Genomic DNA, 19,206 nt, shown 5'->3' with positions numbered 1-19,206 from the left:
CTCAACATAATATTACATAAAATTTACAACAATAGCACATTAAAGGTAAGTATATGTCATATTATAACTAATCTGTTAGTAATTACAATTAAAGTCATAACTAAAGCTTGCTTCACAATTTAATTTTACGATCTAACACCTAGTTTAAAAGGATAAACATAACAACGCTTCTTTCAGATAAGATGACAATTCAGTAGGGGGTGAGACGCAAAAATCACGATCATTGCTTTCAGAAAGTAACAGTCGTGTGCGTAGAATCATCTCAGTTCCTACTCGGGTTGCCACACTTGAAAATGATCAAATAAAAGTACATGGCTAGCTAGGCGTTGATTTGAAGCACCACGATCATCGTCTCGCTTATCAGATTGCAAAAGTTTTAACTTTTGATCACAATAATGATGAAATATGTTCTTTCATTGCCCCGATGAAAGCAAAATGTAATATAATCTGAATAAGCGATGGGATGAAGTTCGACGTCCACGATAAAAGAACTTTCTTTCCCATAACGTTCTTTTACTGTTGACAGGTCGACATTAAAGCCGTCCCTGATAAAACCTAAGCACTAATAAAAATGTAAAAACTAATATAAAAAATATACGCTTTTGTCACAGCTTCGAATAAAAGTTTTAATTCGTAAATATATAAATTTAAAATTGTTTCTTAACGTTTCTCTAACAACAAGCTTTGTCTAATTAACATTTTAGTTTTAATTCAACTTTATTCTTGCTCTTTTGCAATTTATTTGTATAATGCTTTGATGTTAAAATTTCAATTTTCAGCGTTGAAATTTAATTTATAATCTACACAGTGTCGTATGAGATACTGTAATATATTTCACGAAGTTTTAAAATGCTGAAGTGTTAATAAATTTTAATGGTTCACCAGCGGAACGTTTTACGTAAATTAAAAGCGTTCTTATATTGATTAAAAAGCTTTTTTAGGTTAACAATTTGGGTCTTGATTTGGATCAGCGTATTTATTTGAGTGGGGATTCATTAGGTTCGTTCGCTCGGGGTTTTCTTTTATCAGTAATGGGTCAGGTTGTAACCTCGCTAACAGTTGGTATTGTGTAATTGGCGTATTTTTTTAAAGAAAATGAGCAAAATACTGTTGTATTTTGGATTTTAAGAAACAGTACTTTGTATAGTGGATGTTAGGTTAAAAGTTAACGATTTTCTAGTGCTGACGAGGGTTTTGATGGGACGTACCAGACAAACGTGGTGGTCAGAAACAACGGCAGTTGCCTGTACGTACCCCCGGGCATTTTCAAGAGCACATGCAAGATAGACATCACCTGGTTTCCCTTCGATGACCAACATTGCGACATGAAGTTCGGTAGCTGGACGTACGACGGCAATCAGGTACAGAGTTAGGGTGGTCATATAAAATTACTGTGCAAAAGATTCTTGACCTTTTTGGGCTTGGTTTTTCTTTAAAACTTTAAAGAATTACATAGAGTTTCAATAAAATGGTTTGACATTTAAAAACTATTGGTTATTAAAATATTAAAACCTTAACAAAGAAGAAATAGCTTTGCCTTTCAATAATATTATTAGTAAGTTTTATCGTAAAGGTTTTCAAAATGTTTTCGAAGATGCTATTATTTGAATTAGTTCAGTTGTTTCATCTGAATATTTGAAAGTAAACCACAATTTAGAAGAGAGTTTGATTTATAAAGATATTAAAGTTAACTAATTATTAATAGCAAATTGTTCACAAAGATCTTATTGTTATAATTTAAAAGAATTAGCTCAATTTAATTTTAACTAATGGTATTAGCACAAATAGTTTTTATTGCAATAGCTCCTTTCTTAAGATATTCCAATTTTCCTAATAATAATATATATTAATTTACTTGCATATTTTAACTTTCAACAGCAATAGTACAAAGTTCTTTTGCATATCATTATAAACATTTCGTTTTGGTTAAGTAAAATCTATATAAACGTGATTTTGCTCTTTGAACTTTAGTGAACAGTTTGAATTCAATGTTAGTGACAGTTCTATAATAATTACTATTCGAGTTTTTGTAAACACAATTTAAGCTAGGGCAAATTAGAAAGGGCAGAGTTGACCATTAAGGGAACCATGTGAGAAACCAAAAGGATTACGTCTATCCTAAAAGTTTTGTATGTACTATTTTGCATGGTGCAAAAAAACTACATACTCTCTACACCCTTCTGATTATACATTTAACTCTTCAATATTTTATACGTCCTTTTATACTAAATTTTCTAAACTATATTTTTTCAAAACATTTTCAATCTGTGTCCAAAATTTACTTTCTCCAAAATGGTGAATTTTACTCGTATGCATGTTATTGATAGTGTATTATGCAATTTAAATAAACCTTATTCATTTAGTTATGTTTTCGTTTTCTTTATAAACCGATATTCTATATGTATATTCTTTATTTAAGATATCGAGGTCTAAGCTTTTAATTTAAATATCGATTAAAGCATGCTCTTTCTTAAGAGAGGTTTTCTCATTCCGTAAGGTGTATCCTTGTGTTGTTTCAATTCTTGTTTTTACTTACTCTTTAAATGTATTATGGTTTTTTTCAACAATAGAATGTGCATATGTAGTCATTATCTCTGCTTAGCTTCTAGCTATAAATTACAGTAACATATTAGATTCAAAAACTAATCTTTTTTTACTGTAACAGTTGGATCTTGTGCTCAAAGATGAAGCAGGCGGCGATCTCTCAGATTTCATCACGAATGGAGAGTGGTATTTAATAGGTAAGACAATTTGTGGCAAAGAAAATTGAAATTCATGGTTCAGAAATGTATTTCATTTGGTTTGATGTGATGTGGTTCGTGTAGTTCCAATAATGTTTTATAGATTAACATTATGCTGTTGAATTTAGATTTTACCGGTAAGATATCTGATAGGTATTTCGGTTTCAAAATTGCTTTTCTCTGATTATGTAAAATGTGTTGATTTACTAGCAATATCAACTTTATGGTTAAATAACGGGAATCATGTCCTAAGAAGCTCCTAGAAAGAAAGAAACTATTTTCGCACTCATTCAAGGGCAAATATTGATCATTGTGTAAAATTCACAAATTAATTTGATAATGATACTTAAAAGAAATATAAGCTTGATTGTAGGAAATAGTCTTTTAGCAATATATAATATTTATTTACACAATTACACACAATTTAGTAAAGCGATTTATATTATATCACGCTAACATATGCTAACGACGGTTCCGTTGAAATAATAAGATATTTTCCCGAGATTAAGAAATAAATCACTCACAGGAATAAATTATATCCCAGTGTAAATGCAATAAATCTAATTTTCATACAAATGTTCTCAGGTATGCCAGGGAAAAAGAATACCATAACGTACGCTTGCTGTCCAGAGCCGTACGTCGACGTCACCTTCACAATCATGATTAGAAGAAGAACGCTATATTATTTTTTCAATCTCATAGTTCCTTGTGTTTTGATATCTTCAATGGCCCTCCTCGGGTTCACACTGCCACCGGATTCCGGAGAAAAATTAACTCTAGGTAAGAATTTTCTAATAATCTAACCTGTATCAATCCTATGTTCACGTAAAACCTTTAGAAAACGTTGTAAGAGAGTATTATTTAAAATAAAGACTAGAGAAATAAAATCTGGTGAAGTCACTTCGTTACTGTTGTGCAGTAGTGCCGCTAGATGGCGCTGCTTCAATTCCTTATAAATTCATGTTTACGTTTACGCGATCGTCACAGTATGAAAACATTGAAAACTCCCACTAGGCACTTAGAAGTTGAATTTACGTGCTAGAATTGAATTTTTGTCAGGACTAATGACTATGTGTATTATTGTAGTGGCATAATAAGGTTTATTTTATAAGGTGTATTTATAATTTATAGGTACACTAAGAACAGTTAATCTCTTGGCAGTACGTAGGATTTCTGATCTCAACTTCATATAACAACGTTCAAACGTTAATAGTCCTAGGTCCTAACCTAACCATTTTCCATCGTGGTATTCCATAGAATATGTAGTTTACTCCCGTGATGTCCATGATATTAATTTGTTTAATTATCTGCGCTATCGGAATCCCGAAACTACATTTTCTAGTATTGTTAATACCTAAGTGTTAATTTTAATTTGGACCATTTATGTAATTAAATAATATACTTCTTTTACAAAACTCTGTTTCTTTCTTGGCTGATTTGTGGCTTGCTATCACAGTCAAAACTGCCACAAGTCGTGTTTAGGGCTAACAATGTTTTTGTTTACAGGAGTCACTATTCTACTTTCGCTGACGGTGTTCCTCAACTTGGTAGCGGAGACCCTGCCGCAGGTCTCCGATGCTATCCCCCTGTTAGGTACACAGTCCAGACCAAAACCCCGATGTCCACACCTGAACTTCCCGCTTTTTCATTTATTTTCATATTCCTACTATTTTCTTATTGTTTCAAATCTATCCATTTTGTTTTTAACGTAATGCTATCTTTATAGTTTATATCCTCTTTAAAATTAAATACTAAACATTATTTTAAAACATTACAAGGAGTTAATTATGTACTGTAAATGCTTAAATACGAAATGTTTCTTCAGTTAAATCTTAACTTTTAATGTCAGTAATAACAGTTTTTTGTGTGATAAAATGAACTGCAGAGCTCTATGATTTCGCTTGTCTATGAACAAAGACAATTTTATTTCTCAGACAATTTTCTTAAACACCATCCATACCATCGTAGCAGCAATGCATCACGTTTGTTCATTACATGTATTTCAATAAATAATAAATCTTGGAATCGATTTCGATTTTGTTTGGTTAAACCATTTTGGGAAATGCAACACAAATAAATTTTATATGATACATCAATTAAGTAGCCATTTAATATTCACATTAATAATAGCCGTTTACCTCAATTTCAAGTTACGTAAGTAAATTTATATTTTTTCGTAGTAACATTATTATAATATCACCAAATATTGAATTTGCATGTGGAAGCATATTTTGTTGTATTTTCTGGTATTATAAGGACGTCGAAGGTAAGTCTGACATTTGGATTAATAAATTACTGTACGATAGTTTCGATTATTTGTACATCCCATAAACGTTGTCGATTCCATGGTGTATTGTGTTGTGTCTTGATGTTCTTATTTGGGAGACATTTATTTAAGGCACCCTAGAGTTTACTTTAATATAGATACTTGGAGGGTGGTTTAATGGAATCAATATAATTTAATAAGTTGATAATTTGTTTCCTTTCTTTAAATACTTTATTAAATCTTATCTCTAAACAGTTTATAAAATATAATATAAAATATTTTCTAAAACAGTGTTATGCATGAATACTTCGTTCTATTTTGTTTACTATTTCACTTGAGATCCTTTTACCAACAGCACACATCAGGACAAATAAGTACATCCAAAACCGATACGAAGTCTGTCACTAAGTTCACTAGGTTCTATAGAAGCAGTTGTAAATAGAATTTGTTTATCATAGAACTTGTATATTGATCTTTGCAGGTGTAACAATTCTCCTGTCGCAAACTGTTTTCTCTCTATTGGTGGGACATGTAATTACTAAAACCTCTGAGGCGATCCCCCTAATAGGTGAGAAATACGCGTTTGCTAATGACTAAAAATAAACTTCTAAAATACAAAATAACTATAGTAATTTAAATCTGAATAATGAATTAGTACATTTTCTAAATTATACGTGGGAATGGGTTGCGAGGAAATTTAAGGCAATTCAAGAAACGTTATTTAAATATTATATTTTAATTATTTCATTAGTTTTAGCTATCACAATAAATATTCCTCTACTCATTCCCGATAGACCAAAATATCTAAATAGAATGCTTGAATGAAGTCTATCTAAACAGCATAGTGCCTAAACTTTTTTTAATTTTAACTTGCATTTTAGAAACTCAGGATTCTGGAATTCATATGCTTTATGGGTTGTTAATATTCCAAAGGGGTATTGCAACTACACAGCTCTAGATATATAACCGCTATGTCTTTTAAACTGATACAAGGTACTTTCCAAACTGTCCAATCTAGATTTTCTTGTAATGTATTAAAATAATTATCCATCTGCAATTTTAATTTTGTATAATTCACACAATTTTAATTATTTTCTTCATTAAAAATTGATACTAAACTTAAAGTAACGTTAATCGAAGCATGGATATCTTTTTTCACTTAAGGTTTTTTTCTTATACTTTTACTATTTTTAAATTAGATAAGCTTTTAGCTGGTAGTATTTAAGTGTTATTTATTATCAATATATTACCCAGCCTCCAAGTATCTTTCGATAACTCAATATTTGTATATATTCACTTGTTTATGTATTCAGTACTAATTACATTTAAGATAATTTTCACTTTTTTATAATTTTATTTTCAGTATTATATGCTGACAATATTCACAATATTTTTGATTTTCGATTTGCTATAACGCTATTTTTGATATACCGATATAGTTACTTATCTAACTATATTGTAATAATTTTTTCAACTATCTTAAATCAATTCCATTAATAATAATTCAAAGCTTGATTTATTAATTATTTAAATTTTCATGTTAATTTGCACATAGAAAATCTTCCTTTACGTTGTTGTTTTTCTTCCGTATATTATGCATGAACGATGCTTTTTTAGGTATTTTTATAAAATAGTGAAAAAGAACTAAATACGCTTGAAACTGTAAAAAAAATTTAATGCTCTGAGTAAATAAATAATAATGAACAAAATTTAAGGTACTTAATTTTCTCCTTATCATGATTTTATAGTGTTATATTTTTACACCATACATTTATTAGATTATTTTTAAAGTCTACATCACTATTTAGGTAGACAAGTTTATTTTATTAATTTAAATTATTTGAATTTCATTGTGTTATTGTAAATTTAGTTAGAAATTTAAAAATTCTGGCTAACAGGGACGTACTTCAATTGCATCATGTTTATGGTGGCCTCGTCCGTGGTGCTAACGGTGGTGGTGCTAAACTACCACCATAGGACGGCAGACATACACGAAATGCCGCAATGGGTAAGTCAAGAAATATATTGAAAGAGAGAAAATCATTCATTCACATAAAAATATTGTTTGGATCTTATGTTCATTCAAATTAAATTAGAATTCCATTAATACATAATTAATTTTGAAAAACCTATGAACGGAAAGATTGCATTGTCAGTGGACACTAAATACATACATATTATCGATGCTCAAATTGAACAAATCATGTAGGTTGGTAATTTTTGTTTTTGTTACTTTTTCTCTTTATAGCGTTTCACTAAAAACATATATGGAACATGATTATGATTTATTTTGATATGAGTCGTTTTCACATTGACTGTATAGTAGACTTTTTGTTCGAAATCTTTTCCAACATTATTAAAAAAATTTGCATTTTGCAATTGATAGAAAATGGGGAACAGTAATTTTTAACATTAAGCAAAATGCCAAGCGCATATATTTTAGGAAGTATTCTTTCATGTCAAACGTATAAAGATTTGAACACGTAACCAATTACGATTTTATAGAAGTGTCTATATTGCCAAATATATTTGTTATTTTTCACATCTCACCTTGTTCATTGATACAGATAAAAACTGTGTTCCTACAATGGTTGCCGTGGATTCTACGCATGTCGAGGCCCGGGAAGAAGATAACTAGAAAAACAATAATGATGACGAACAGAATGAGAGAGTTAGAGCTAAAGGAGCGATCGTCCAAGTCTCTCTTAGCTAACGTATTGGATATCGATGACGATTTCAGACATGTACCCCCACCACCCAATAATACAGCGTCTACAGGAAATTTAGGACCTGGGTAATTTGTTTAAAATAAACTTGTTTTAGTAACTTATGTTATTTAATGTTTAAACAAAAATATTGGTTCTAACGTTGAAAAGATTGAAAGTATAAAAAAAATCCATTTATTCAGCATCCGTTTAACGTTTGACTCGATTTTGATGTAAATTTAAACTTTCATCTGAGAATAAAGGCGGCTGGTAAAACCAAAAGATAAAAGACACGTAGGTATATAGGTCGTTAGTACTGAACCATGCCAAAAGGAGATCAAAATTAATACACTTTTTGGAGGTATACCAAAAAGCATTCTATCAACAAAAAAAATGTCATTCTGTAATTGGAATGGGAACTATAAAAACAAAATGATGATAACATTAGTGATGACTTCAATTACTAATTTAAATTTTGTTTGTAAACAGATGTTCAATATTTCGCACGGACTTTCGGCGGTCGTTCGTCCGACCCTCAACAATGGAGGACGTCGCTGGAGGTCTCGGAGGGCATCAGCGAGAACTACAGTTAATCTTGAGAGAATTGCAGTTCATCACAGCGAGAATGAAGAAGGCAGACGAAGAAGCCGAACTAATTAGTGATTGGAAATTCGCAGCGATGGTCGTAGATAGGTGAGTTCCAATGAGTTCATTTAATGCATTAAATAGCCAGTTAACTTTTGAGGTTAGAAATAAAGAATTATATTTATTATCAACTTAAATGTCGATGGTTTTCAATAATGCAGTTATTTTACAATTAAAACAAAAATGATGTCGCATTTCTTCTTGTGTACCTAAATTAACTGATTTTATAAAAGAGTTATATCAAAGCAATTTTAATCGAATACAATCTCATCTATTTACTGTTAGTCGAAAGCTGAACTCTTATCGGACTTGACTTTTAGACTAGGTATGTATATTGTATATGTGCTGAATTCAGAGGTATGATATTTTGCTTCTGCTACTTGTTGAATCAAAATCTCAGCATTTTATTAGCCCAAATAAGTTTTTAAAGCTGTCCTTAGTTTTAATATGACACATTGTAAGCCAAATTTCACCGCGATTTTCCTTTCTGAACTATTCTCATCCGTGTTCAAACACTGAGAAACTCGATTCAATAACCGCACAATGATGATTGTGGTTTCTAATATCATTCATATTTATTGATCGCTCTGTAAACGTTCTTTCTTTCCTAAAGCTGCTAAGATCGTACCTTCTGATTGTTCCACTTTTCCATCGATTTTGCTTTCTTATCTTGTTAGGATTCAAATAGGGTTAAATTCTATTATAATATTACTGGATACAAACTGGTAATCTCAACGTTTCAGTGATGGCCCCGTTTATTTCCAGCAGTTTTTAGTTTAGCAGGCAGTATGTAGCAAATTTTGTAAGCAAAGTATTCGTATGTCCTTTCATTCGTCTTATAAAGAGAAAATAGACCTCTTTCTGTGGTTTGCAAGGTGTAACATTTGAGGGCTACCATGGAATACGATGAACTTTATAGTTTGTGCGTTGTGGTAACTCAAACGCAACATAGGTTGTTCTTAGCACATCTTAATAAAGAAATGTTTGTTGATATGTTATAATAAACTGAAATACTTTGTCTTCAGGTTCTGTTTGTTCGTGTTCACTTTGTTCACGATCATCGCAACAGTGGCAGTGCTGTTGTCGGCGCCGCATATTATCGTGCAGTGAACATCCCAAACCGAGCCCGTGTCTGATACATGAGAGAACTAATCCTAGCTATAGACCTAAACTTAAGTATGTATAGACTATTATTAATATACTTCGGTACGTGGTTCAAACGCACACGTCTCTATTAACTAAGTCGGAAGACGGTAAACGTAAAAAAGAGGAATAAAACGTTACATATAGATTAGTTAAGTCCAACATTAATTATTATAAAACGATTGTGATGTTGATTAGGATGTAATACATATAAATGTTGACGTATAATTTGTTAAATATATAATTATATTTCTAATAAATACGGTTAAATGTAAAGACTAAAACGTTTAGTTAAATAATTTAAAGGAAAACGCAAGGCAGGCGTGAATCGGTTTACTTTGGTTCACACACAAAAAACGCGTATAATTTAAAGTATTTTGATACACAAGACATATATTATCTCTAATTAAGTAATTTTGATACACAAAATAATTTTAGTTAAGTAAAAACAGTGAAAAGAGATATTATAAAAGAGAATTTAACAATTTTAGATGTGAAAGAAAATTACTGAGATCCTAATCTTTTTCTCCCGCACGAAGTTTACGTCAAGTTTTGTTAAAACCTTTATCTCGTTTCGCTGGCTTTACTTTAGACTATCAAATTAAATGTAATACCAATAAAATTTTAACACCTTAAGGGATTGATTGCGTTTTGCGGAGGAAATATTGAAATTGGAATGAGAAAAAAATCCTTTATAAGTAAATGAGGGATCACTATCAATGACATTACCGTAGGATGTTAAATAATGTACATAACGTAAAGGATTAAATAATACTATTGTTAGTATCATAATAATAATTATAATACGACTTTTGTATCATGTTTAAGATAAAGGAGATGTTTCAAAACGGGCCAATCATGATTAATTGATTTCATTAGTTTACGAAACATAAATTGATTTAAGCTTTTTGTTGGCATGAAAAGTAATTCCTAAAAATAATATTTGAATGGCGTATTGATAAAAATTGCTGGTTGCGGGGTGGGGCAACATTTTGAAAAATATAATCACCATTCTCATTCTTAAACGATGAAACTCCATAGATCTCCTGTAAGGACTTACAAACACCACCTTCTTGAGCTGCTTGCAACCAGAGGCATTCTTACAGCCCGTTTACTGTCTTCATTCCAACATTATACTTTCCAATGCAATGTCGCCATTGGCTCTTTGAACTAAGTACCCGACAATTGCCACTTCATTATTGCGACCGAGTTGAGTTTGGTATTGTACATATGTTTAAGTAAAAATCATTTCACTTATTTCTTTAACATTTCTGAGTATGCCTTAATTTCGGGCCTATACATTTTGAAACATTTCCTTGGTTTGTTTAGTTGTATTATCAGGAATCGGTTGTCGTTAGGTGGGCGTATTCGCGCGTCCAAGACTACAGTTACAGCTGTCTACAGCTGTACATTAAACTGAGTGTATCGGAATTGAGCCAGAATAAAATAAGTAAAAGGAACCAAAGTAACGGTAGAATAGAAAGTAGATACGCGTATAAAATGAATTTTAATAAAAATAATTATTAATTACTGAAAATTTATGAAAATAATAAAATAAATGATATATTTGAAATAAGCGAATGATGATCACAAAAGTATTGTTTTAAAGTGACGTGTGAGAGTTGAATGAACAGGTAGATACAATCTTGTTATGTTATACCCACATGAATCGTATGGGAAATGACGTCAGTGGTTTTACGAACATCCTACCATTAACTTGTTCTAATTTGTATTCTGTGGCATTATTAAAAGTTCTAGAATAAACCATATAAAGTCGACTGATTGTAGGTTTTGTACTGTTGGAAGACTTTTTGGCTTTTGTCGTAAAGGTGAGGCGTACAGGCGACCACTCATCTTATTAAACAGGAAAAACATAACAAAATTTTTGCGATTTTTGTTAAAATAAATACTGTTTAAAAATATTTAAATATAACGAATAAGTATATGTTCTTTTAATAACATGGCATGGTTTATTTACAGTTAATTTAATTTAACAAAGAAAAATAAAATTTTCTGAGTTAAAATTCAAGAATTTTCTGTACTGCATTAAGTTGGAGCATTTTAAAATGAATATTTATATTATTTGTTGCATTGTTTTCATTTAATATTGTAATTAGAATCTTGAACTACAGCAATCTCGTAATTTCGTCGTTTACTTCTTAGTTTCAGAATATAGTTATATTATTAGGATAATCACTGATGTCATTCACCCTGCGGTGTTAGAACAAATTTAATAGATATGCGAATAATAGTTCTTTTGTTCTTGTAGTCAACCCTATGAGCGTAGTTCAAATTATATCACGCTAGAAAATTGATTATATGTTATTGTTATTAATTATTTTATACAAAAGTACGTATTTGTATATAATTAAGGCGATGACGCAGTTTTTTATTAGAAACGAGAAATCGAAAATAAGAAGCAACGTTCTAAATACGTAGATATTACCCAAAGGCAACCTAGAGGTCACTGCGAACTTATTTAATATTTTGTCAACTACTTGACTCCAGTTTCAGTAACAGTGGTCAACTTTTAGATTATCAAATCGGTCATAAATCATTGATCGTCTTCGGTTTTGATTTAACAATACTTACAAACACAGAAACCTTTAATAACATTTTAATATCTGAAATCCACAAAATAATATTCCGCTCATAGAATTAATATTGAAATGTATTAAGATTAAAATTCATTAACATTAGAAAAGGTGTAAATACCTTACTACGAGTACAGTTTACTTTGTGTTAACAGAATTACTTGTTTCTGCAACATCGTGGAAAGCTTTTTAATTTTATCAACCAATTTGATTTGAACGGATGTTCTGAAACCAGGGGGTAGTTGACTGTATTAAATCGAGTGGCAATTCCAATCTAAGGTACTGGGTAACAAATCCCTTAGCACATACCGTAGAGTTAGATAATTACTGTAACATAGATAAACTATGTAATTATAACATTTATTCACGTCTTAATCTATGTCCGTTCCTCAATTTCGCTCTTATAGGTGTCGTGATAGCCTAGTGAATGTCGTGTCTCTTATTATAAGGCAACTATACTGAGAGTGCGTGGTGAATTATCGAGACGTGCTTGTGAAGATCTGAAAATTGATAAGATTTTCTTGTTCTATAAAAATCAGTAAGTGCATCTGCCTACTAGTAAAATAATTATATTATTTGTAAAAAATAATTTACTTTAATGGTTGTAACGTGCTTTTATAAAAATGCAGTGTAAGTGATGCAAAATATGTGTGTATAAGATTTCTGATCTTAATCAAACACATTTTGCGGATAGATTTGAAAGGACTATCTTCTTTGAACATGTTTGTAGCAAATTATAGCCTGTTTGTGTTATTCACACAACTAAAAAAATATTGTTTTGTTATTCATTAAAATAAATGCTGATTGAGCTCTTTGTGGTACATAATTTAAATGCAATAAAAAATAGTAAACTATTATGAAATCAGAACCAACTGACATACCAGATGAACAAATTAAGGGAAGAAAAAAGAATCTCGTTATTTCTTATCAAGCACGTCTTGAAAATTTTCTTCTCTCTCTTGAGCCATACTGTGTAATTATAATGAAAGCTCATTAATTTTAGCGATTTAATTAAACGCAGATAAAACATTGATAATTACATAGTTATCTTCATTTGAAGTTTTGCAAATATGTATTTTGTTGGCGTTTATTAATTTACAAATTAATAAATACATGTTTAATTTTGAAGAAAAAGCATTATTTATGGCACGAAATAACTTATTTGGTAATTTTGTTCCATTTTAAGTGTATATCTAATATATTGTTATTACTTATTTTGTATATCATACTGTATGGTGCTCAAATATATCAAGATTTGCAGATTTATTTGCATTATACCTATACTATTAAGAAGTTACATTTTTCGATTATTCAATGGTTTATTTATACTTTGGTATTTTTAAGTGGTTATGTATTGAGTGCAATTAGATGTAGTGAGGAAACTCTTCATACTAACTGTACTGTACTGTATCAGGCAGTAATGGCAGTAATGGAGCTGTATTTTTAAAACTTCTTGCTGTGTTCCAACTGCCAGTTCCTTTTTAATTTGTATGTAGAGTATGAAACTATAAGCAGGTTAAATGATTAACGGAAAGTTTAAATGTTTTACTGTATTCGTTATATTTAAGTTATCGATAAGAAGGATTCCATTGTGTAACATCTAATTGCACTGATTGACATGATGATCAATGTTCGTATGAGTGTTCTCAAAGCAAGTGGTGGAAATTTAAGAATCGGTAAAAATAAGTTAGATTTGTTAGTGCCAAAGTTTAGGATTTATAAAATTAAGTTTGTTCATAGAGATATTTAAATTGTAAACGATAATGTTGAAAATTTTATTGTAAAAACTTATTTAAAAAAAACGAAATAGTGTCTTTGTTAACTTAACGTTAATGTTAAACTTAACATTGGGCCGCAAGCACGGGTTGTATCAGCCAATTTTAAAAGCTTAGTTTATTTTAAATAAATAAATAAAGAGGTTGTGAAAAGGTTTTAAGGAACCCGTAGTTTGCGATTCTATGTTTAATAAACTGTATATTAAAAGCGCGTAGAGTTGAGTCTACGTTTAAAATTAAATAATAAATGAAATAACTAAAACGCCTGTTTGGGACCGGGTTAGAAATAAACGTACAAAAGAACTGATGCATTACAACACTATTTCATCTGCAGTGCTTCACTTTACATTGATTGCTATCATTTCGCTTGAAATAATACTGACTAGTAATGTATTCGCCACTTGAAAAGCAAATATTGAATTTAGAATCAAAATCAAATCTATGATGAATTAAACAAACAATTATTTAATTATCGAAGTACTTATTCAAATTCATTAAGCTTAAGTTCAGCTTTTTTAATACGCCACTTTGACATTTTTAAGAATTACTGATACGACAAATCCCATATTTAGGTTGGTATTTTTCGTTTTTTTTTATTTCATAGTTAGTTGTTGTTTTTCAGTAAAAGCTTTGGACGTTTAAATAATTTATTTCAAATCTTCAAAAAGTGGCCTACTAAAATTGCTATACAGTAGTTTCGATTACATTTCAAAAAGTAAATTAAATAATAAATTAATTGCGAGTGTAGTCAATGGTTTATAGAAATAGATAAAATAAGAAAATAAAGCTGCCATATTTATCTCATTTTTAAATGTTATTTACGAATAACAATGTTTTAGATGCCCTTTGATAAGCTAAGATTGCCAAGTTTACAATGTGGGAAACGATGGGAACTAGTAATTATTTTCTTAATGTAAGAGAGAGATTATGCAGAAATCATGCTCATAAATAATGGAATACATTTTTTGCATAAATGACTCTTACATTAAAGAAAAGTAAAATTTTGCTGGTAGTATCGGTAGTTTTTGTTCCTTTAACATCGTTAAACATTGTTTCTAACCTAAATGGGCTATAAGTTGATTTTGCGAATATTCTAAACACCTGTAAATCCTGCATAACTTTGAGCTATAAAATAACTATTTAAAACATAGCAAGTTTTTTAAGATCTTTGACATGTCTACACATTTGTACGATTTGTGCACTCAAAGCTATCTCATACTATTTCTGAGCTTGGGTTTTACTTTGATTGTTTAAGTTTAAATATTTGTCTTAATATCTAATGATATGATAACTGCAACGTCCGATTGTGTGTCTGCTTTTTTATTTTTACTACATTATCCAACAAATTAAGTTAAAACACTATAATTTTCTAAATCGACACTCTTGAATTTTGTAGATTGTAAGATAAATAAATTGACATTTTTTTTCTAACACTAATATTTATTTACCCACTCAAGTATAATTATACCATTAACTCTTACTACTATTAGTACTAGGAAGCTGGTGGCATCCATTAATATTATAGTAATCTGCCTTGCAAAACACTCCAAACTTTTAATATAACATTTGTTTCCACTCTTTCATATTGCTAATTACTAAAGCTAGTAAATCAAGAAATCTGACTAAAGAGTGGCTTTATTGTCTATCTTAATAATGTTAACGTATTTTAATGCAGCATTTATTAATTACAATTTTGAGTATCTTATGTAATAAAGCCAATATCACTTTCTTTAATCTGATGAAGATTTAACCTATTCAACCAAATCACTATATGCTGCAGATGTAGACTGCACTGCATCTATTTCAGTGTTATTATCACCAACAATATCATTATTGTTAACTTCATTCTCATTAATTGCAATAAGTTTAAAATCGTGTTTTGTTTATTCGTAGTTTAATTGTTTTTCTTTGGTTATTTGTGCAGCATTTGAGTTAAATATATTTCAATTATTTCCATTCAACATCGCCACCGGCAAGCTAGGCATAGTAAAAGATCAAAAATACTAAATAAATACACTATAAACCTCCGTAAATACGACACAATTAAAACGAGATTTCATGCGTATTGCACGACAGAAACTAAATGCTTTAATTATAAAACAGGTATTTTTGACTTTTCATGTACATTTATCACTTATTCTGTACTTCTGACGACTTTAGTCTAAGATTTTAACCACTTTTTAAACACTATCCCTAAATCTTTGTCTTGTGCGAGCGGTTTCATGCGATGTCTTTACTGACCAAGCTATTTTGTTACATTTTTAATATCTACTCTTTTCTCATTCTTTTATCTAATAATTTTTAATATCTTTAGTTGGGATTTAACAGCAATAGTTGTGAGCTACGAGCTAATGAATTGATTTCGTAGCTCAAGAATCATCAGAATTCGAACTACTGATGATTTCTTAATGATAGTTGTTATTCCGTCACTTGAATATCACAATGGACTGTCACTATCAGTTATGTCAGTGTATATTTAAGTTTTGTAGCATTTATTTGGAAAATCTTGCTATTTTTCATTAAAAAAACATGAAAGTGTTCTTATTTGAACCATAACCATAATTTACTCTTAAGCATTTTTCTCCAGACTAATAATAATTTTAATAAATTATCAGGTATCACATCAAACTGTTCGTCAAGACCCTAACTTAAGAGTTTCATTTTACTATAAAAATTATAATTAAAGCAACATTAGCTAATATTTTATAACTTGCTGTCCTAAAAGGTAATAATACGGCGATCGTGTGTAATCAAATTAAGAAATAAATATTTTTTGCTCCTTATTTCTAACGTTTTACAAACAACTACATTTAATATTTTAAAACAATAACTTTAAAGTCAAGGGTTACATTATTTCTTTTTGATTATTATTCTTATATTTCCACTCAATACCCAGGTTTTATTTATGCAACGTTTTATTTACAAACACTAACGTTTCGTTTCTATGTGACACTAAAATTTTAGTGTCAAATTTGACGTAATAAGATAATAACATACTTACAATACAGTGTGTATATACCTACTTCCATAGAAATACAGTTCTAATTGTGTGAGAGCTAAAAAAGCACAAAAGGTTTCCTAAAACAAATATCGTCCATACCAGAAACAAATCCACAGACAATTACGATGCAAACGAGATAAGATATTGTACACACACTGTCCGATATCGAGCTATTCGGCTTCCGAATTTGTGCCAAGTTCAGTTGGACAAGCCAATTTCGATATAAAAGCTGGCCACAGCGGTATTTTTCTTCATAATTGAATATAAGCTATATATGGAAAATGAACATATTTCAAGTAATATTTGGAAAATATATTCCGAATATTCATCGGAGAGTAAAAATTTATTTCAAAAATTCCTTGATTTCAAAGTTACTGATAATAATAATTATAAAAATGCCATATCCTGCTTATTATACTTATAAGATTGCATATAATAATTTGAACTATACATCAAAACTGTATTTTACATTTCTCTTTTATACACTGCTATATTATATACCGCTATTATATTTATGAATATTATAATATAATGTCAAACTGTTGTTATCCATCGTAAGTAGTTATTATAAATTATTTGCATTAAATTTTATTGAACGATATTAGTTAAAATTACATTCGTGATCCTGATCCCGATCATTCTGTTGTTCATTCTGAACTTAGTTTATTTATATATCACAATAACAGTAATTAATATAATATAATAATAATAAATTTCTTTATTTATGGCTATCTTAAAAATTATGTTAGTAGGTACACAAATTACATTTAAGAAAATAAAAATAAATAATAAACTATCTCACCGCACCAAAACAGAAATAAATTTCTGCAATATGAAATTTTTCAAAATGTATCTACTTAATAATGAATCTGAGTATTTATTCGAGTATAAATATTCACTTTAATTTCTCATTTACTCGTAAAGTGAGTATTGGGGTAAATTTTATAGATTAATTTCCCATCTTTGTTTTGTGATGTTATGTTCGTTATTAAAAAAAACGTATGTTAGGAAGCGATGGATAGCAACAAGTGACGTCATGTTTTGGAATTATTTATCGATAAGCATGATCACCATTCACAATATAATTTATTTTTGTATGCATTCACTCCACATTGTGTTCCTGTGGCTTATCCATAGTCAAAAAAATAATTAATTAAAATTAATTAAAATACGACTGCAGGTAAGATAACTACCGAGTGTAATGTAAGTTTTTAAAAAGAAAGCCCCTATGGAGGTTTTTATAATAGTCGTCATAATAAAAGATACAAAGGTAAATTTGTAAAGAATATTAAAACTGAACGAGTAATACGTTTATTCGTTAAATTGACTAAGTAGCATTCGATTTGTATAAAACTAAAATTAAAGCGATCTGATTTATACTATTCTGTGCGTTTCATTTTATTTTATAAACCCCTACCTCCCTGGTACTTTGGATATGACTATATTCGTCAACATAATTTTAAATAAGGGTTTCGGAACCCTAAAAAGGCCTGTTTTATAGGAGCCACAGCTGGCCTATTCACTAATTTGATCTATAATAACAACTTATTAAAATAAAAATCAAATCAACTGAGAAATGTCTTACTGTATGATATTCACGAAGGGTTGTCAGTAGGCTCCGGATGACAATTGTTATGTCAGTTGACATAATAACGAAATTGAGATCACATCTTGATTTAGTTATATGTCAAATAACAATGTCAAAGTTAGTGAATAAACCTGCTGCTGGCCTATTCACTATTGTGGTCTTTATTATCAACCTATTAAAATAATCATCAAATCAATTGAGAAATGTCATCTACACGATTACAAGATTTTTCAAAAATTCGCTATTCGCTCAATGTGTATTATTACGAATCTTTTGACACCTATTTCATTAAAATCGGTTCAGTAGTTTAAGCGCTACGATGGAGCAAACATACATACATACATAGACTGACAAAATCATTACCCTTCCTTTTGGCTTCGCTGTAGTCTGGTATTCTTTATAAGTTAGCCCTTGACTGCAATCTCATCTGATGGTAAGTGACGATGCAATGTAAGATGGAAGTGGGTTAACTTGTTAAGAGGAGGATGAAAATTACCCCTTTCGGTATCTACACGACATTGTACAGGAACGCTAAATCGCTTGGCGGTACGTCTTTGTCGGTATTCAATTCAATTCAATTTATTTATTTGCAATTGTACAGTTACATTAGCTGGTATACAATAAATGTTGAAATAGGTACATTATACAATTCGCCATATACTGGCATGCAAATTTCTTAAAACACTATCTAAAAATCACTAGTCAAAATAAATACAATATTAAATTAGTTTTTTACAATAACATATGC

The 19,206-nt window shown here is 29.9% G+C and overlaps 1 protein-coding gene across 2 annotated transcripts in view; it reads left to right on the top strand.

Moving 5' to 3' along the window:
* The window catches only part of LOC112044283 (neuronal acetylcholine receptor subunit alpha-7), a 188,516-nt gene extending 170,666 nt beyond the window's left edge, over positions 1 to 17,850 (top strand). For both annotated transcript variants that reach the window (XM_052882180.1, XM_052882173.1), the window contains 8 exons: positions 1,181 to 1,361; positions 2,666 to 2,741; positions 3,327 to 3,521; positions 4,248 to 4,334; positions 6,906 to 7,015; positions 7,575 to 7,801; positions 8,202 to 8,405; positions 9,383 to 17,850. In XM_052882180.1, coding sequence (XP_052738140.1) covers positions 1,181 to 1,361; positions 2,666 to 2,741; positions 3,327 to 3,521; positions 4,248 to 4,334; positions 6,906 to 7,015; positions 7,575 to 7,801; positions 8,202 to 8,405; positions 9,383 to 9,467 — 1,165 coding nt within the window. In that variant the 3' untranslated portion in view covers positions 9,468 to 17,850. The remainder of the gene's footprint in view (positions 1 to 1,180; positions 1,362 to 2,665; positions 2,742 to 3,326; positions 3,522 to 4,247; positions 4,335 to 6,905; positions 7,016 to 7,574; positions 7,802 to 8,201; positions 8,406 to 9,382) is intronic.
* The last annotated feature ends 1,356 nt before the right edge of the window (positions 17,851 to 19,206 follow it).

This window comes from Bicyclus anynana, chromosome 1 (genome assembly GCF_947172395.1).
Source record: "Bicyclus anynana chromosome 1, ilBicAnyn1.1, whole genome shotgun sequence".
NCBI classification, from domain to species: domain Eukaryota; kingdom Metazoa; phylum Arthropoda; class Insecta; order Lepidoptera; family Nymphalidae; genus Bicyclus; species Bicyclus anynana.
This window is presented reverse-complemented; position numbering and strand designations above follow the sequence as displayed.